Here is a 20,928-nt window from a genome sequence, read left to right as displayed (position 1 = left end):
ATTAGCTTTCTCTGTGTCCTAATGTTGAATTGAGGCACGTTGGAGGGTAATTCAGGGAGGCCTTATAAATTCATTACCCAGGTTAACTTGTAAGAGTAGAAGAAACAATCAGTTGTGTGTTGAAATCTAATATATAGAAACAGTTTTATAGGGGTTACTGGATGGCTCAGTCAGTTAAGCATCCAACTCTTGATTTCAGCTCAGGTCATGATCTCACGGTTTGTGAGTTCAAGTCTCACGTTATGCTCTGCACTAACAGGGTGGAGCCTGCTTCAGATCCTCTGTCTCCCTCTCTTCTCTCTGTCCCTTCCCTTCCCTTCTTTCTCTCTCTCTCTTTCAAAAATAAATAAACATTAAAAAAAGTTTTAGAAAATACCACATGTTTTCTTTTTAATTTTTAATGTTTGTTTATTTTTTAGAATGAGAGAGAGTGTGTGAGTGGGGGAGGAGCAGAGAGAGAGACACACACAGAATCCAAAGCAGGCTCCAGGCTCTGAGCTGTCAGCACAGAGCCCAACATGGGTTCTAACTCACGAACTGTGAGATCATGACTTGAGCCAAAGTCAGATACTTAACCGACTGAGCCACCTAGGTGCCCCTAAAATAGCACATGTTTTAAGAGTGCATTTCAAATGTGATAAATCCAAGTACTTGGAAAATTAACTTCGGAACACTGCTATCAATTATTTTATTATGAAGTAATTTCTAATGTATTCATAAATATATTCATAAATATTCACAAAATGCAAATACAGGGTACAGAACTATTAGAGTGTAAAACAGAGGTAATAATGCATTAATGCTATTTTAGTTCTACAATATATCTTTGCTTCCTTTTGTAAACAGGATTTCTTACAAAAGCAAGAATATAAGACATTGGAATATAACTTAACAACTACAGAAGTAGTGATGGAGAATGTAACAGCTTTCTGGGAAGAGGTCAGAATTTTTTTTTAATTGTTTTCCCTAAATACTTTACCATTTTCTCCTTTTCAAATCTAGTTTTCATCCTAATGGATGAGAAAGTTAGAATGATAATTGAACTGGTAGCACCGGAAGGGAACCACTGCACTTACTTGATAAATTAAGAAGTCAGGGCCCAGAAATGTTACAGTGTGGAAGCCTCTTTATTGTTTTCTAAGTCCTATAATTTGTTTGACACAACAGATTAGGAAGGCATACAAATCTCATAGGTTTTGGAGCCTGATAGAGCAAGATTTGAATTCTGACTTTGCCGTTTATTCTCTGTGTAATCTAGATCAAATTACTTGTGGAACCTTTGGTTCTCCATCTATAAAGTGAAATATTAATATTTACCTTGCAAGCAGTACCTAGTTTCTTGCAAGACTGTTGTGAAGCGTAGAGTGTTCAGCAGAGTACCGTGCACATAGTAAGTAGTTCCTCAGTAAATATTATCTTCTCTAATCTCAAGTTCTAGTCCAATGTGTTTACATACACAAGGCAATGTAAAGATGTATGAGAGATATATCAATGTGTTTTTTCCTATTTTTACTTATTTCCATTCACTATTAAAAGTTCTCTCACACTGGGTATGGTATGTAAGTGATGAACCACCGAATTCTATTCCTGAAACCAATATTGTGCTATATGCTAACTAGAATTTAAATTAAAATTTGAAAAAAAAAGCCAATATGCTCAAAAAAACTAAAAAATTAAAAAAATAAAAATTCTATCATATATCTCAAAGTCTGAAAAATATTATCAATAATATTCAGCCTCTAAAGAAGCAATATTTGGTTATTGAGAATACCTATTGAGTTATTTTCTTATCACATATGTGCTGAATAAAGATAGAAGTTCTGAAACCAGTGTCTTATTGTGCATATTTCAAAATATCTGAAACTGGCTTTATTTATATAAGCAACTTGACAGCCAGGGCTTCACTTTACTTCATTTTTGAAGATACAGGTTAGAGAATAATTCTTTATCTGCCTGGCGAAGTTGTTTGTGGGAAAGTGCCAGATCAGAAAGGGATCAGATTGATTTTACTTCTTTGTTTTTAGGAGTTTCAATTGTCCTTCTAGGAATGAAGGGAAAATAAGAGGTTTAACATTTTCCCTACTAATTTGAGACAATTATTTCCTTGTTCTGCTCAAAAGTCTTCCATTTCACTCTCCTTCCATCTAATAAAATAGGTAGCAGGCTTGAACCCTGACTATGCTTCAGGCTCTCGAATAATCACTTTATAAATGTTGTCTCATTTAATTCACATAACATTTCTATGACCTAAGTAATTTACTGATAAGGAAGTGGAAGCTTAGAGAGGTTAAGGCACTTGGTTCAGCTCATACAACTGGCAGGCGCTGAAGCTGAAATTTGGACCTCGATGTCACAGCCTCCAATCCTTTCCCTGAACTCTTGCTTCCCATTTGGCTGTATCCTCAAAGTCTTTGATGGCCACCTGTCAAACTCTGGACACTTCTTTTTCCCATTTTTTTAAAAAAATTGTATTCAAATCTAATTTAATTAACATATGGTGTAATAATGATTTCAGGTGTAGAATTTAGTGATTCATCACTTACATAAAACACCCAGTGCTCATCCCAACAAGTACCCTCCTTAATATCCATCACCCATCCAGCCCATCCCTCCTATCACCACCCCTCCAGAAACCCCCAGTTTGTTCTCTGCATGTAAGAATCTCCTTTGGTTTCCTCCCTCTCTGTTTTTATCTTCTTTTTCCTTCCTTTTCCCTAAGTTCGTCTGTTGTGTTTCTTAAATTCCACATGTGAGTAAAATCGTATTTTTCTTTTCTGCCTGACTTCTTTCACTTCTTGATCACATTTACTCGGGATAGTGTTGCTCATTAAACTTCTGCCATGATGTCTGAAACCTCAACACCCACATGAGCAGTCCCCCCAACACTGTCCTTAGAACTTATACTTTCCAGGGACTTCTTTAGAAGCTTCCTCTCATAGGCATATCCTGAGCTTTGAGAACACCTAGACTTCCTCCACTTTGGAAATGTAAAATCTTTCTCTGCCCAGAATTTTCTAACCTTCCATCTCTATCTTCTCTAAATCACACCTGATGGTCTTTCATATTCAAGGTTTCTAGTCTCTTTAATACTCCCTTTGGACCCTGCCTGGTTCAACCTCTGCTTATTCCAAGACCTATCATTTCAGTTCTTCTCCAACAAGTGTCCCAATTCCTGTTTCCTTCCACTGAATCCTTTGCTGCAAAACATGACTTTATGGACTTTGGTGAAGGAGGTGCTATCTGGGAAAATCCTATATCTTATATTAGTTTTATACTATTCTTGTTTCAACCTCAGTGGGGCCTGTAAACCTTCTTGGGAAATCTTTTTATTTGTCTTTAATTTCCTTTACCATTTCCCCAGATGCTATTCCAAATCTTTACCACTTTCCTGAAACCCCCTACTTCCCTCAGGCTTTCCTTGCTTCCTACAATACATAAAGAATATAGAAGCCATCATTATGTATGAATGCTTCCAACTTCCCTGTTCACCCTTGGAATTATGTTTTTCTCCTTCCATTGTATCTAAGATGTATGTTTTTCCCTGCCCTTGACTGAGCTATTAATACCTTGCTTCATCTTAGAACAAGGGGCCAGCAGTCTTCTCTCTAGAAGCTTCAGCATCTCCTTTCAACTGATCCCTCTTCACATTCACATATTTATAAGTTAATTAAAAAATTTTCCCATTGCTTTTGCCCACCCAGCTTCATTCTTTAAACTTTATCCCTTTCCTTCCCTTTGTTGTCAAGCCCGTTCTCATTTCCTCATCTTTCATGGGCTTCTCCCCACCGCAATCTGGATTCTACCCTCACCAATACATTAAAACATTCCTTTCTTCTTGAATTGATCATTTGGCTTTAGTGAACCACTCCTTTCATATTCTTTTATCCTCAGACCATGACTTCTACCTCTTCCCTGCCTGCTACTTCAATGGTGATTGGCACTATGTCCCCCCTAGGCTTTCTTCTAGCATTTCATGCCCTCTGTGGGTGACCTCAAGCTTAGGTCAACTGACATCAATGTGCTGATGAGTGTCAAATGCAGATTTCAGGCCCCAGTTTCTTTCTTGAAATTCATACATGTATTTCTAAGTTTCCTGCACGCTCTTCAAGCACTTCTCATTCATCACTCACCAAGCTTCATAAATTAGCCCCTTCCAGTGAGTGCATTTGCTCTCTTCTTTGATGGCATTACCATCCACCCAGTTACCCAAGAGGCAAGTCCCTGGTGATTCTGATACATGATTCTGCCCTCAGTATAAACCTGTGAGTGGGTAAAATTGCTATTTACTTACTAGGAAGCTGAAACTTAGTTTAAGCAATTAGAACAAGGTTATACAACTAATTAGGGCAGAGCTAAAATGTCAGCCTACATTTCTCTGACTCCAAAACCCTTTACCACTCATAATACTGCTCCTTATTTAATGTAGGAGCATTATTTGTTTGTTTAAACAAATAATTTTTAAATTATTTAAACAAAACAAAAGAGAGTGACTACTGCTTTATTGTGCTCAAAATGCTTTCATGTATATTATCTCATTTAATACCCTCAAAAACAGAGTAGACTGAAGCTCAGACTGAAGTTAACCATTATCCACCTGGGTGAGAAGATTACCGGAGTAAAGCCATTACTGGAGTAATGACAGAGGATGTCATAACCATTTTATGCCCAACAGGGGACTCATAAATATGGAAAATGTTCAATCTTATTAGAGAGCAAATAAATACAAATAAGATCATTATATTCCATTTTCCCTTATAAAGCTACAAGTAAAAGAAGTCAAAACAAATCCAAAACCAAAAAATAATAGTGTTGAAAACTGAAATTTGAAAACTGGCACTCTCATATATTTCTTGATGAAGAAAATTCAGAACTACTATTGAAAACACATGGAATTTTACATACTTTATGCTCTGGAACTTCCACTTGTGGGAATTTGTACAAAGAAAATGTGCCCCCAATTTATAGCAAAAGTATGAGCATATAGTATATCCATACTCTTGAATACTATCTTGCAACTAAAAATTATATTAAAAATCATGTTTAATGATATATGAAAATATTGATTTATTGTAAGTTAGAAAGCATGTCACAACCTTATATTTTTCTCAATTTTGTAAAAAATCACATTTATATTTTATTGAAATATAATTGACATATTAGTTTCAGGTGTACAATCTAGTAATTCAACAATTAGATACATTACAAAATGCTCACCATGATAAATGTTGTTACCATCTACACTTAAAAGTTATTACAATAATATTGACTATATTGCCTATGCTATACTTTTAATCCCTGGTTCTATATAAAATCATATACATTTATGTGTAAGAAAATGGAGGGATTTTGGTTGAAATGTTAAGTATGGTTGCTTCTCAGTGGTAGTATTATAAGTGATTTCTATTCATTCTGATTTTTTTTATATTTTCCAAAAATCTTGAAATAAGTGTCTTTCTTCTGTAATCAGAAATAAAAGTTATTAGTGGGGTGCCTGGGTGGCTCAGTTGGTTTGAGGGTCCAACTCTTGATTTTGGCTCGGATCATGATCCCAGGGCCATGGAATCAAGCCCCATGTTGGGCTCCAAGCTTAGCATAGAGCCTGCTTAATCTTCTCTCTCTCTCTCTCTCTCTCTCTCTCTCTCTCTTTCTTTCTGTCTCCTTCTCTCTCTCCTTTTCCCTCTGTCCCTCTCCCCTGCTCATACTCTCTCAAATAAAAAAAATAAAGAAATAAAAATTATTTATAACAACAGCTTCCCATTGGTTCATATGCTTATTGGATAAAAGTCCTGCTTCTAAGCATGGCACAGCTTAGAAGCTTTAACAACTGCATGGCCTGCCTTACTAAGGAAATCTTTTGTCATCTTGCCATATACATCACACCTGGCCACTTGCCATTTCTGAGGCATATTTTATTTTTTTTAAGCCTAAATCATTGTACATGCAGATCCGTCTTCCTAGAACACCTATACCATTTCTTTGTCTTATGAAATCCCAGTTCTATCCCTTGTAGCCTAGCCTGCAGGTCATTTACTTGGTCAAGTTCCAGGCTGAGTTGCTTACTCTCTATAATGTACTTCCATAAGACTTGGTGTGATTTTCAGTTCTAGCACTAAGCATGTTGCAGCGTTAATATCCATTCATAATGTTATTCTCTCATGTGAGATTTTCAAAGTGGTCTTTAATACAGAGGTGATTCCCAGTGAATATCTGTGAGATAAATAAATGAATAAGGGAATAGCAGATGCCTTTGATCCATGTTATAAAAACTTTTTATTGTCTACTTCCTAAACGGTTTGCTTTTATTGTTTGGTGACTGAGGGGGATGTTAACCATCCCTATCATGAGAACTAAAAGCAGTGGTCTTCAAACTTAATTGCTTATGTATGACCCAAAAGAATTTTGAAAAACTATGACACACACCTCTGACACATTTTTAAGTTGACGTAAATTTTTCAGTGTATTCTTAAGTGGTGGAAAAATATGTAATTGTCTAAGTATGTTTAATGGATTTTTGCCGAAACGTTGGCACTATAGTTTGGGTGCATTCAGTTTATGGAAGATACATGAATTCATGAAGTTAGTTCCCATTGTCAAGTCAATCAGCTTATTTTATGTCAGACAAAGTATAACCTTAAAATACAGGTAATTAATATGTACTAAGTAAATTTATTAAATTATTAAAAATTAAGTAAGTAATCAAATAATTAAAATGCCTTATCCTGCAACTCATTTCTGAAATCTTATTCTAAGCTAGGTAAGACACATAGATTGCCTCCAGTTTGAAACCTGGGTGAAATAAGATGTTACCTCTTTCAGTATTCCTGGATTTGCTTTTGTGGGACCCTCTTTGAGGAGAAAATTATTCTTCTGTGGTCCCCTCGTTTGTGTCCTAGAAGTTTTACACTCCAAGAAGTACAACACAGTAAGACTTAGGACTAGTAAAAGTAAAAGGTTCCTCTTCTTTTCTTTTCTCCTTTTCTTTTCTTTTTTTTTTTTTAAAGGTTATTTATTTATTTTTGAGAGTTGAGGGAGGGGGGAGAGAGAATCCCAAGCAGCCTCCCAGCTGAGCATGGAGTCCAACTCAGGATTCAAGCCCACCAGCCTGGGAGATCATGACCCAAGCAGAAACCAAGAGTTGGACACCTAACCAACAGATGTCCCTAAAGGCTTCTCTTCTGTATAAAGTGAGGCAAGGACAATTGTGAACCGGAAAGTGGGAAAGAAGAGATAACGAAGAGTAAACAAATCACAGGCAGATTATTTTAGGAAGGAGTATATTTGGAGGTTGAGAATGTGGAAATAGATTCCCTTAAGACTGTATACACAAGCTTCCTCATGATCGATCCTTAGGGCTGTTTGGTCTGGTTTGAAGACCACTACCCTAAAGCTTCCCATGGGGCAACAGAGAAGCAGGGAACTTTCAGAAGGCAATTCCTTCCTCCCAGCTATTCTCATATAATGGAATTCATCTGAATCATCTGGCCATCTCATTGCATTTCTACTTAATTAAACTGCTTAAATGATAGCTTCTTAGAGGAAGGTACCAGCAGCATGATAGAGGTCAGACTGAGTTGTAATTCCACTCTGGCTGACTTTAGTCATTTAACCTCTGAGTCACAAGGCTACAGCTTTGAAACAGAGGGATTATAACAGATGTTATTACTGTGCTGAGAATTAGATAATAATATTTATTTGCTCAGCCTATAGGAGAAGGTACACATTTTTTTCAATAATTTAATTTAGCTTAATGGTGAGTTATAATCTGAGATATTGAAATTATATTTCCATCAAATGCTGTATTAAAATTTTCAATGTTTTGTATCAGGTGCTCTAGATCTCATGTTATATAATTACATGTTATAAAGTATGGATCATGGGCCATGTGCTTTTCATAATAAATAAAACAAATAGCTATTGAAAATACTTGAAAAATCTACCTTTTTGTTTCTCTCTATATTTTTTTTCAGGGATTTGGGGAATTACTTGAGAAAGCAAAACAAAACAGTAGTGATAGAAAAATTTCTGATGGTGACAACAGCCTCTTCTTCAGCAACTTCTCACTTCTTGGTGCTCCTGTCCTGAAAGACATCAATTTCAAGATAGAAAAAGGTCAGTTGTTGGCGGTTGCTGGATCTACTGGAGCAGGCAAGGTAATCTATTCCTCATCGTTAAGAACTTCATTTGACATGCATTTCTTTCATTTCCTCGTGTGTCTGTAGCCTAAGAGGGCATGTTGGAAAAATTTTTACATTGGTAGTAGCAGAATGCTTAGATATATTGTCCCTTAAAATATAAATTGTTACACTGATAATAGTCTCTAGTCTTTTATTTCTTCAGTGACCTTTTCTTCTGCATCTTTATGTGGTGCATGGCACTGAACCCAGTGTCTTTTTTCTCCCACGTGCTGATTTTTAAATTTATTAAAAATTGTTTTTTCTTTTTTTAAATTGGAGCATAGTTGCCACCCAATGTTATGTTAATTTCATTTGTACAACGTAATGATTTGTTACATTATGCTATGCTCTACATTATGCTATGCTCACAAACATTGCTACTTATCTGTCACCATACAATGGTATTACACTACCATTGACTATGTTTCTTATGCTATACCTTTCATTCACGTGACTTATTCCATAACTGGAAGCCTGTACCTCCTACTCCCCTTCACCCATTTTGCCCATCCCTCCCAATCCCCTTCCCTCTGGCAAACATCAGTTTGTTCTCTGTATTTATTGGTCTGTTTTTGTTTTCTGTTCATTTATTCTTTCCTTTAGTTTTTTAGATTTCACATATAAGTCAACAAAGTATCTTGTACATAGTGGATATTCAGTAATTTATTGAATAAACGAACCATTCATTTTTACCAATCTCTGGCATAGACATTTTTCCAGAGCTTGTCCAGGAAAATCTTGGCTTAGATTTTGCCTTACTAACCCCATAGACAAAAGGTCCCTATTTTGTTGACATTAGAATTTTAGAGAATGGACCCAGACTTACTTAGGACTTATTATGAGGGAAAATTATTGAGTGGGATAGATTTTTGAAAGAAATACATAGGAATGTTAATTTATTCAGTGCTGGTCAGCTTCCCATCCCCCTGCCCCCACTCAACTTATTATAAATCCCATTTTTTAGAAGCGATATTTTAATATATAACAGTTTTAATAAACTTACATAATTGAATATATCTGATTATCCATGTTAAAGATATATAATATTTATATTATTAATTATATTATATGTATTATATTAATACAATACTAATGTTGATGTTAATATTTGTCAATATAAATATATAATATAATGATTATATTAAACATATAAAATTATATATAATTTTTATATTTTCATATATATTTATCAAGTATATGTAATATATATTTATCAATACTTGGTATTTTGAGAGATATGACATTAAATGAAACCATCACTGAATATGAATATTTATACATATAAATATATCTTAATATATTTATATATATAATGTATATATACAATATATAGTATATTATTATATATAAATACCAAAATGTTGATAAAACTTCACAGACATTTGTATTTTATTTTAAATGTAAACAAAAGCTGGAGCTAATAGCTTATTCTCCACATCTGCTGCCAGTTATTATTAAGACGAAGCTAAAATTGAGTACCAAGGTAAGGTCAGGATGGATGACAGAAATTGTGTTGTGTCAGGGATTGTCAGTAAGGCCACAGAACTGCTGTGCAGATAGAGGATGGAGCAAAGCCTTGAAATGGAACTGTTCCCGTGTGGTTCACAGAACAGCAAGGAAGTCAGTGGGGTTAGCACAGAATCAGCCAGAGGGAGTCTCAAGGACCTTACAAAGGAGCTTGTAAAGAGTAAGGCTTTTTTTTTTCTGAGGAAATGAGAGGCCATTGGAGAGTTTTAAGCAGAAAAGTGACATGATTTGTCTTAGTTTTGATGAGGCTACTTTGAAAATAGGTTGTAAAGAGATAAGGGCAGAAGCAAGGAAATGAGTTAGGAGGCTATTGTGCAAACTGGGCAGAAGATGATACTGGCTTAACCCAGGTAGTGAAGGAAATAGTCAAATTCGGGACTTTCTTTCTTTTTCTTTCCTTTTTTCTTTTCTTTTCTTTTCCTTTCTTTTCTTTTCTTTTCTTTCTTGTGCTGCGTGCATGCATGGGCATGCATGAGAGCAGTGGAGGGCAAGAGGGAGAGGGAGAGAGAGAATCTTAAGCAGGCTCCATGCTCAGCAACATGAGGCTCAATCTCACAACCATGGGATCATGACCTGAGCAGAAATTAAGAGTCTACGCTCAACTGACTGAGCCATCCAGGCACCCCTCAGAACATATCTCTAAGAAAGATACCACATAATTAGATTGAAAGTGGTGTATGCAACAAAAGGGGGAGTCAAGGGTGAGTCCAAGGTTTTTGGACTGAGTAAATGGTAGCATGAAGGTACCGTTACCTGAGGAGATTATGGAAGAGACTGATTTGGGGTGGAGCTTGGTTTTAGAACATTAAGGTTAAAATGCATATTTGACATCTAAATTGAGATGTTAGTTGGTTATACAGGTTTGATTTCAGGGGAATGGGGCTGGCAGTGTAAAAACTTGAGGCCAGATGAGATTCCAAAGGAGAGAGTATAGATAGGCAGGGAAAGGGGCCAAGGTGTGAGCCCAAAGGCATTCCAACTTCTAGTGGTTGGGAGGTATTTTGTTACAGTGGTTATAGTTATAATAACTTTACATTAAATCTTTGGGGTTTTCTTTCTCTTATTCCCTAATGTGAGCTCTGATAAAATCAATGTTTTTCTGTCCTCTGCTGCCTCCCTTTTTTCTACTAAATTTTAGTCCATAGTATTACCTTTCTTAATGTTTTATCTTTGTGTTGTTAAATATGCTTATGCTTCTGTTAGCTGATATGTTATGTTTAAATCATATCTTTGACTTGTAGCTTTTCTTTGTAAACAATCAGTGAATTTCCTTTATACTCTGTTTCCTTTGTTTTGTTTGGGCTTTACTTATAACTTTTCTTATTGTCAGGGAATATAACATACTTTAATTCTCTTTCTCAACTCTAATTTCCACGTTAGTTTAAATTTTAGTTCACAGTCTTTTTTCATATAAAGTCTTTGCTCATTGAAAGTCCTTTTGGTGAAGCTTCTTCAGTCATCCCTTGTATGATTTTATACTAGTTTCTGCAATAAGGGCTCATGAGAACAATATTATCTGACTATATCTCTTTTTAACTGATCTCTTCTTTGTTAGATGAAGATAATATTGAATCTACCTTGTTGGGTTTTTGTGAGGATTAAGTGAATGAATACAGTTAAATCACATAGGACAGCACCCAGCATAGACTGAGTACTTAACAAAGGTTAGCTGGTGATAATCTTTCCCTGACCTCCTCCAAACCCACCCCAACAATCTGAATTAGGTGCTCTATCTCTGTGAACCTCTACCAAAGCACTTAGCACACTCTATTGTCATTGTTTCTTTTATTCCCCTTTGTATCTTGTGTGCATAGCAGCAAATCCAGAACAGGAAGTGCTTAATAAATTTTGAATCAAATGAATTAATGTAGAATCCTTTAAAATCAGAATAGATACCTCTGCTTAGGATGACAGTTGGAGGCAAGTATATTCTGAGAGTGATCTGATAAATGATTTTATTTAATAACAATGGTTTTATTTCCAGACTTCACTTCTAATGATGATTATGGGAGAACTGGAGCCTTCAGAGGGTAAAATTAAGCACAGTGGAAGAATTTCATTCTGCTCTCAGTTTTCCTGGATCATGCCTGGCACCATTAAAGAAAACATCATCTTTGGTGTTTCCTATGATGAGTATAGATATAAGAGTGTCATCAAAGCATGCCAACTAGAAGAGGTAAGTATTTGACATATTTCTGATTTTTGAATGTGACACTTTTAGCCTACCTAAATGATATAATTAGTCCTCTATTCAATCAGTCTGTCTACATATATTAATCAACTTTCCACTATGGACAAACTACTCTGAGTTAAATCAGTTAATAAAATATATGACCCCTACTTTAAGAAACTTGCAAAATCATAGAGAAAGTACAATTTTATTTTTTAAATGATGGGCTGATTTGGGAAAAAAAAATAATAATAAAAATTCTTTATGAAATGGAGAGAATTTTATTGAATCATTATTGAGACAAATGTCCTCAATGGGCATTTATATGGCATGCATTTTTTTAAAATATACTTCACAATTACATGAGAGGATTTTATTCATAATAAATAATAATTTTAATAACTACCACACCCTAATGGAATGAGCATTAACCTGCCAGTAGAGAATCAGAGATAAAATTGTGATTACATTTTATCCTTTGGCCTTCAACATGTAGCCATATGACCTATAGTGACTGTAATTCTCTGAAACAGAGACAAAATGAAGATAATGCTGTTGACTCATTTTATAATATTGGGGAATGGGTTAATTGCTTGAAAATATGTGAAGCATTCCAAGTGGCCAGTGTGTGCATCTTGTGCTATTCAATGCATAAATTATATGGTGGAGTGTTCAATAATTACCGATATAAATATTAAGGCAGGGAATATATCATTATGAGGTTTCTCAATAGTATTGCCTGAATAGAGATCTTGATTCAAAATCATTATCTTTGATAGATGGCATTTGACACTAGTGGATTTAAGTCACCTTTTATGAAAAAAAATTTCAGTAAGAATAAAATGAAACTTAAAGTACAGAGAAAAGAAAAAGGCTAATTGTTGGTTAGATAGAAACTGCAATACTTACAAAAGAAGGATGCATGCTTGTACAAATGGCTCTCCATGTATATACTGACTCATTCCAGAGTAGTTTTTTAGAGCTCCATTCTCTTATTTTCTATACATGAAAGCATAATAAAAATAAAAACTATTGTGGAAAGGTATTGAATTTGTTTTGAAGAAGATACTCTTCGTTCCTCAAAAGCCCTTCTTCCAAGAATAGTATTTCACAAACGGGATGTTGAAACTCTCAGTAGATTTGTTATGAAAAAAATATTTGAGTGTTCTTAGAGACCACAGATATTTGTCTAGGTGGGGACTGGGATGTAGGAGTGGTAGTGTCTTGCAAGATAAATCATAGGCTTTATTTATTAGTTGCAAGGTGTTGGAAGGTTTATGGTAGGCTTTATTTTTTGCTTTGATTATGCCTTTTCTCATAGAAATAATTTTATAGAGGCACTCAGATCTTGATCTCAGGGTTGTAAGGTCAGGCCCCACGTTGGGGTCCATGCTGGGCATGGAAAATAAAAGATAATTTTATAAATGGTGATTTTCACCTTGATTCTACGAAGGTTAAAGTATATTTTACCCAAATTTACCATAGCTATATTAATAATAATAAATTCAAAGCTGTGGATCCCTCATTCATGAAATGAGCATTTGCTAACTCATGAATACTGTGCTGGGTATGGGAAAATACAGTCCATTTTCTAAAGAGTTCATGTTATAGTGATCTGTGCTTTAGTGAAGTATGGTATCTGAATTATATCTCAATAAAGCTGTTGAAAATAATGAAAGAAAGAGGATAAGAGCAAGGACAACATTTTCTTTTTCTGATTCTATGACCAACCTCAAAATTAATTTTAAAGTGTATAAGGCAGTGTTTTTAGTATATTCATAGAGTTGCATACCCATCGCCACATCTTCAATTCCTCTAAAAGAAATGTCATTAGCAATCAGTGTCCATGTCTTCATACCTATCCATTCCCCACACCCAGCTCTAAACAACCACTGATTTACCTTCTGTCTCTAAAATTTTCCTGTTCTGGATATTTCACATAAATGCAATCATACAATATATGGCCTTTTGTACCCAAGTAAAATTTTAAACTAGAAGAAGTTAATTAAGTCTTTATTTTGAAAACATTTGAGACTTGCTATATTTTATAAAAATATGAATAGGACAAGATCCTTATACTTCAGAGATTCATGGACCAGTAGGGGAAATAAATGTATCGGTAAAGAATGAATTGATGCTCTAATGGAAAATGAAAGAGCTATTTCTGTAGGAGTGAAAAGAGGGAGCCCTGAAATCGATCTGGGTCTGTCAGATGTGAGGAATAACCTCCAGAGGAGGTTTCTTTCAAGGCTAATGTCCTCCAGTGGAATGATTCATTATGGAATTCTAATAGTGACAAGAGTGAAACTTACGGCCTTGGAGGAATTTGTTTTTGATTAAGAACGTTAGAACTGCCAATAAAGTAGAGAGAAGGTTAGGCTGGTGTGAAGAAGTGGGGGATTGATGAATAAATGGTCACTGGATTATTGAGAAAATAAAATGGGATAAATATAAGGTGTATAACAAGGCATCTGATGTAAATTACCCCTTCAGTAAATATTAGATCATTTCTACTTCCTTTTGAGATGGAGAATACTGCCACAGAGTATGATATAAAATAAATGTGTCTGAGAGTTCTTGTGAGTAAGTGACTACTATGGAAACAAGATGGAACTTGGTTTAATTAAGATGGGGAAATGTTTTGGCCATAAAAAGTCATCAATGTGAATTTTGATGATGACAAAGTGTTTATAAGAAAAAATTTAAGAAGTGGTTATCTGTAAATATGGTAGTTGTTCTTCATGACCCAATCAACAAAAGTTGGTATATTCTATGGAAGAAAACAGATGACATTGGACAGTCTTGAGTCCAGGTCACATTGGTTCCATACTCCAGAAGTGGCAATGGGATTGGGAGGCGAATCCAGTTTCTAAATGCCTTTCAGACCCCAACACATTACTTACGTGATTACTCTGTACCAGACAATGTACCAGACCCCAATGGTGGGGTCTGAGTGGGTACAAAATAAAACCTTTATTATCCCTTCCTGCAAATAACTAATGGGCTAGTTGGGGGGAAGCATACATAAAGAGATGCTTTCACTTTACTATAGCAAGTATTGTAATAAAGGTATTCTTAAGGCAGTACGGAAGCCCAGTTGAGGGCTTTTAGCTTCCCTCAGCATTTGGTAGAAACTTTCTCTACAAAGAAAGATGGATGAGTAAAAATGGGAAAGGCATTCCAGACAAAAGAAACTGAGCAGGAACACAGGATATGAAACCAATTGGTTAGTGCAAAGAACCACAAGCATCTTGATAGAACCAGAGTGTGACTGGGGGGACACTGAGTGGGGAGGAATGGAGCTGGAGGACCATGTCCTTGGGACCTTATAACCAGTGTCAGGAATTTGGTCTTGAAGAGCTTTAATCAAGGGAAGGATGCAGTCAGTTTTGCATTTTATATATCACTTTGGCTGTACTATGAGAAACAGAATTAAGGTGGATGCATTTTGAAACTTTGTGGGGTAGCAGAAAGAATATATATTTTGAAATCTGACAGAGTTGGATTACTAAAGAAAGTTACTTAATCCTATTATACACTCAGTTTTGTCCTCTTTAACATGGAGATAATATTACCTATTTTGTAGTTTTGTAGATTTTTCTGATGCGTAGAGAGTACTTAGTAAAATAACTAGTGGTGGTAGTAACTGTAGTAGTAGTAGCAGCAGCAGTTGCTATTCTGACTAGAAGAAGGGAGACTAATAGGAAGCTGTTTCAGTAATTCCGATAATGGTTATTATAGACAAGAAGAAACAGAAGTTAAGCAGAAGAATTGTGAGGAGATTGGGAATACCATATTTATGTACTATTTCCATCCACAGGAAGGTCATCAGGGAAAAATGGGCTTTCAGGGAAGACTGAGGGAAAAACCCTGAGGAAATGAGAAGAAGAGAGAAATTGGCTTAGGATTAAGGATTCCCCCGCACAACAGGAATTCGGAAGGGGGACACATAGGAATCCTATGTGTTTAGGAAGGAAGGATGCAGAGGTGAAATTACATAGAACTGAGACATCTGAACAAGGCAGAAAGATCGCAGGTCTTACTAACAACATTTCTAGTGGAGGACACCACTAAGTGGGCTTGAATAAGTAATTGTTAATGATGATGATGATGAGCATTTTGCTTTCTTAATGTACAATTCACTCTTCTTCCTCTTTGTTTTATTTATGTTTTATTATTTTTAAAGTTTATTTATTTATTTTTGAGAGAGAGAGAGAGGAAGACAAAGAGAATCCCAAGCAGACTGTGCACTGTCAACATGGAACCCCATGTGGGCTCGAACCCCGCAACCGTGAGATCATGACCTGAGCTGAGGTCAAGCGTTGGACAGTCAACTGACTGAGCCACTGAGGCGCTCCTTCCTTTTTGTTTTAAATTGTCAAAACACTTAGCTTTTCAGTTCTAGTAATCTCTGAATCCTGACTCCCTGTCCTTTCCTGTCCTGCTGACTTTTGCAACTAGTGCTTCCTAGTCATCTTATTATAGGCAAAAATATCCAGCATCCTAAATTCCTTGTTCTTGAAACTGGAAAATGTAGCGGGTACAATGAGCATATTAGTGTGGTAGTGGGTACTCTTCTCATTGCTGAATAGTCCCTGTATGCTGTTATCTATCCAACTACATGATGAATTGCTTGAAAGCAGTGATTCTAAAAAGTTTATGTTGGTGTACTCCACCTAGGACTTCAATAGGCAGAATGGTAAATTCTTATTAGGTGACTATTTCAGAAATACTTTGGAGTAGGCATGCCAGTTACAAGAATTTTCCTCGGAACGTGTTCTCCCCTGAGCCTCACAGTCTCAGGGCTGGAATCATGACACCAGCATACTATTGCTGGAGTAACAAAAAAAAAGTAATTGGAAGTTCTGGATGGTCTTACTCAGAATCAAAAGTTTCCCCTATTTTCAGTACTAAAGAGTTTCCAACTTTTGTACTTTTGTTGTCATTGTTAAACAAGTATTCCTCACCTTTTTTAAAAAAAGGCCAGTGAGAGTCTGCCAAAATGAAGTTTTTATTTTTTAAGTGTGGAGGAATTTGGAGCATAGGAACATGAAATACCTACAGAATCCCTGAGGGTTAAGCAGCTGGTGCCAGCAAAAGAAACCCTTGATGTATTCTCTATGTGGCCCCATCAGCAAATACAAACATTCATGATTCAATATGTTTTCGTTTTGACTGCCAGCATTGATCTGTTTCTTAATGTGCTCCAGCTAGACTTGGAAACTGGAGATGAGAACGGAATATTTTCTTCCTCATTTTTGTGTTTTTGTTCAGCTCTAGTATCTACAAAGCACTTGCGTATGTGGTGATGCTTATGGTCATAGGAGTAGGCTGCTAGGTGTAAATCTGTGTGGATAGGAAAAAGTACGCACAACATATTTCACATAGTTTTCTGATTTCAGTTTGTTGAAAACTATTCACTCTGAGGGATAGCTTAAAGACTTTATCGCAGGGAAGGGCACGGAGACAGCTCTGGGCTGATAGAATAACTGGTAACGTGCAGACACGAGTGAACAAGTCAGGTGCAGTCACGGTCAGTTCTGCTTTGGGAACATCTCCATATATGGGTTTACAGTTTCTACTCTGGAGCCAGATTATAATATAGTGGATTCCTAGGCAAATTTATAGTTATTTTTAATTTTTAATTTTTATTATTTTTTTAATGTTTATTTATTTTTGAGAGAGAGACAGAGTGCGAGAGGGGGAAGGGCAAAGAAAGAAGGAAACTTAGAATCCAAAGCAAGCTCCAGGCTCTGAGCTGTCAGCACAGAGCCCTACGTGGGGCTTGAACTTAGGAACCCTGAGATCACAACCCCAGCTGAAGTTGGATGCTTAACCAACTGAGCCACCCAGGCGCCCCTATAGTTATTTTTAAATACCATTTTATATTTTGGTGCCCATTAACTTATCCTCCCATTTTTTTTCCGTGTTGCCAGACTACCTTTAGAGTTCTAAATGTTTGTACACTTTTGTAACCAGCACTGGAGATTCTGCTATCTTAAAAAGAGGAATCAGTGTAATTGGGCCCTCATTAATTTACTTATCCCTTAAGGAGATTGTAACTCTGTTTCGTTACTAAAAGAGGTCAGACTTCACTGTTCTCTTGTCTTTTTTTTTTTTTTCCAGGATACTGCTTTTTTTTTTTTATACACTTCACCAAAACCTTATCCTACCACAGAACCCCATAGCAGACAGCAAGAGAATTCTAGGCAGGCTGGTGTTTGGGTAAATGGGTAGTTGGACTGATTTTATTCAGTGACTCACTCTCTTGTAAAAGTACCTGGGTTTGGCTTTTATGATAGTGCGTGGTGGGAGGTGGGGCGTGGGATATGAGAAGAGGTCAGGGACTTAGGATATGTAATCGGTTTCCACAAAGCTGTTGAGATCCTTTTGCAACCACAAAATGGTCTTCATTAAGTAATTGTCTTGGCAGCCATTACATATGCATTGTAAAAAAAAATATTTACTATGTAGGTTGCAGAATTAAAGTCTGTTTGTGTTTTCTCTACCACTGCTGCTTGGCAGTTTTCATCTTTAAGTCACTGGAAAAAAATAAATTGGGAGAAAATTTGGCAAGAAGTTACTAAAAGAAAAAAATAACTTGGGAGGGAAATTGGCAAGAAGTATGAAAAACTTGGGAGGGAAGTAAGCAAAGAAATGAGTTAGTGACTGGTCTGGAATATAAACTCCATCATACAGATACCATAAGTCTAATTAAATTTGAATTTTACTTCTGGATCTCCAGATCTGGCCAAAACTAACTTATATGAATAGAAGCTTAACCTTGGGATGGTCATTCCACCACTACAGGAGAATTCAGGAATATTCAGTTGGGAGATCTGTACATAAAAAGGAGCTATAGGAATTAACAATTGCATTCAGTAGCAGCCAAGACTTAGTGGAGATGTAAAACAGATATTTGAAGCACATTGAACTATGTCCCCTAAACCAGAATAAACCACACTTAGTGACTGTACCTTGAACCACCTGCAATTTTCTCCTAATAAGTAATTAAGTAAGTCTGAAAGCACTGCCATTTATTTACTGTAATATGAAGCAAGTACATTTATTTTATAAAACTATTGAACCAGAACCAAACAGAAATGTCATAGCGTCTCCTGAACTGAACTGTTATTTCACTTCATTTGAGCCCTGGAACTTAAACACACACTAGGGGCGCCTGGGTGGCTCAGTCAGTTCAGCATCCGACTCAGGTCATGATCTCACAGGTCGTGGGTTTGAGCCCCACGTCAGGCTCTGTGCTGACAGCTTGGAGCCTGGAACCTGCTTGGGATTCTGTGTCTCCCTCTCTCTCTCTGCCCCTCCCCTGTTCGTGCTCTCTCTCTCTCTCTCTCTCTCAAAAATGAATAAACATTGGGGCGCCTGGGTAGCGCAGTCGGTTAAGCGTCCGACTTCAGCCAGGTCACGATCTCGCGGTCGGTGAGTTTGAGCCCTGCATCAGGCTCTGGGCTGATGGCTCAGAGCCTGGAGCCTGTTTCCCATTCTGTGTCTCCCTCTCTCTCTGCCCCTCCCCCATTCATGCTCTGTCTCTCTCTGTCCCCCAAAAAATAAATAAACGTTGAAAAAAAAATTTTTAAAAAAAGAATAAACATTACTAAATAAATAAATATAAATGCACTAGCTAACATCTGTTGAGAGAGCACATGTCAGTACTGCTATGCTAAATGCTTGCACACATCGGTCCATCAAATTCTCACTTTAATCTTCTAGTGACAACTTTGCTTAGAGTTTGCAGTCGAAGTGAACTTGTGCTGAATTCTAAAAGCGTGAACTATTTTTTAGGTATTAAAATTACAATTTTGGAATTAATTATTAGCTTGACATCTCTAAAACCAAAATAGCCCTAAGACTGCTTGTCTTAGTAAGATTTGGGCAAGTCAATAGAACAGTATTATAAACATGTAATTTTAATTGTCTGGGACCAGGCTATCTCATGAATATATATGAAATTAAGATATTTAAGCTATGTTTTCATATTTAAAAAAATCACTGAGTTTTCCAAAGGTCAAAGCCATGCTATATCATTTTATATATATATGTCTAAGGTTTCATCCCTCTTGAAGAACTGGAATTCTGAGCTCTGTACTCTTGGAATTTCCCTTTTTGTAGCAGGGGCTAATAAGTCAAGATCAAGGGAAGATTTTACACTTATGTTTTAATAGAACCTTAGAACCCTGTAATGTTCATAAAGGTCTTTGCAGGAAGGTAAATTTAGTTTTTCTAAAAATTCTGAGTATAAGTGTTCTCTTGACAAAACGGACCCTAGAAATGGCAATTGTATTACCATCAATGTCTTTCAGAACCAAGTCTATAATAATTTTTATTCAGAGGTTTAGTTAGTCTTGATTTAAATTCAATAAATTAAAAAGTTTATTTAAACAAATATTTGAGTTCCTACTGTGGACACAGTAGTACATTAGGCACTCGGGATGCTGTCTGCAAGTGTAGCAAGGATCCCTGTGTGCCATTAGTTTTTGACTTACAGGCATTTGAGGGAAAAGAAACACGTGTATACACATTCACTCAGTAAGTAAATATTTGTAAGTGCTCCAAACTCTGGAAATTATTTTTTAAAGTTTATTTATATTTTGAGAGAGAGAGAAAGTGCAAGTAGGGGAGGGGCAGAGAGAGAGAGAGAGAGAGAGAGAGAGAGAGAGAGAGAGAATCCCAAGCAGGCTCGATGCTCATCACAGAGCCTGACATGGGACTCCGTCTCCTGAGCATGAGATCATGACTTGAGCCAAAATCAAGAGTTGGTGGCTTAACCAACTGAGGCACCCAGGCACCCCCAAACTCTGGGAATTATTAGTGAACAAGACACAGTCCCTGTCCTCAAGGGGCTTTTATTCTAGTGGAGATAACCAAGTAAAAACAAGAGCAGTTTGATCAGTTCTATAATAATGATTAATATAGGGTCCTTAAATGAGTACATAGAAGAAGCATTGAAACTGATCTTAGAAGTTCAGGTGAGGCTTCCCTGGAGGAAGTGATGTCTCACATGAGAGATGATGGATGAGTAGGAGCATTTCAGTAAAG

At 36.3% G+C, this 20,928-nt stretch overlaps 1 protein-coding gene across 4 annotated transcripts in view; it reads left to right on the top strand.

The window, feature by feature from the left end:
- CFTR (CF transmembrane conductance regulator) overlaps nucleotides 1-20,928 on the top strand; it is a 185,811-nt gene that overhangs the window by 61,248 nt on the left and 103,635 nt on the right. For all 4 annotated transcript variants that reach the window (XR_008296701.1, XM_053218169.1, XM_015067322.3 and 1 more), the window contains 3 exons: nucleotides 847-939; nucleotides 7,968-8,150; nucleotides 11,686-11,877. Coding sequence is in view for 3 of the 4 variants with exons in the window: in XM_053218169.1 (XP_053074144.1) it covers nucleotides 847-939; nucleotides 7,968-8,150; nucleotides 11,686-11,877 (468 nt within the window). In the remaining variant the exon portion in view is untranslated. The remainder of the gene's footprint in view (nucleotides 1-846; nucleotides 940-7,967; nucleotides 8,151-11,685; nucleotides 11,878-20,928) is intronic.

Source organism: Acinonyx jubatus, chromosome A2 (assembly GCF_027475565.1).
Source record: "Acinonyx jubatus isolate Ajub_Pintada_27869175 chromosome A2, VMU_Ajub_asm_v1.0, whole genome shotgun sequence".
NCBI classification, from domain to species: domain Eukaryota; kingdom Metazoa; phylum Chordata; class Mammalia; order Carnivora; family Felidae; genus Acinonyx; species Acinonyx jubatus.
Note: the sequence above shows the minus strand (reverse complement) of the source record. Positions and strands in the feature narration are given on the sequence as shown.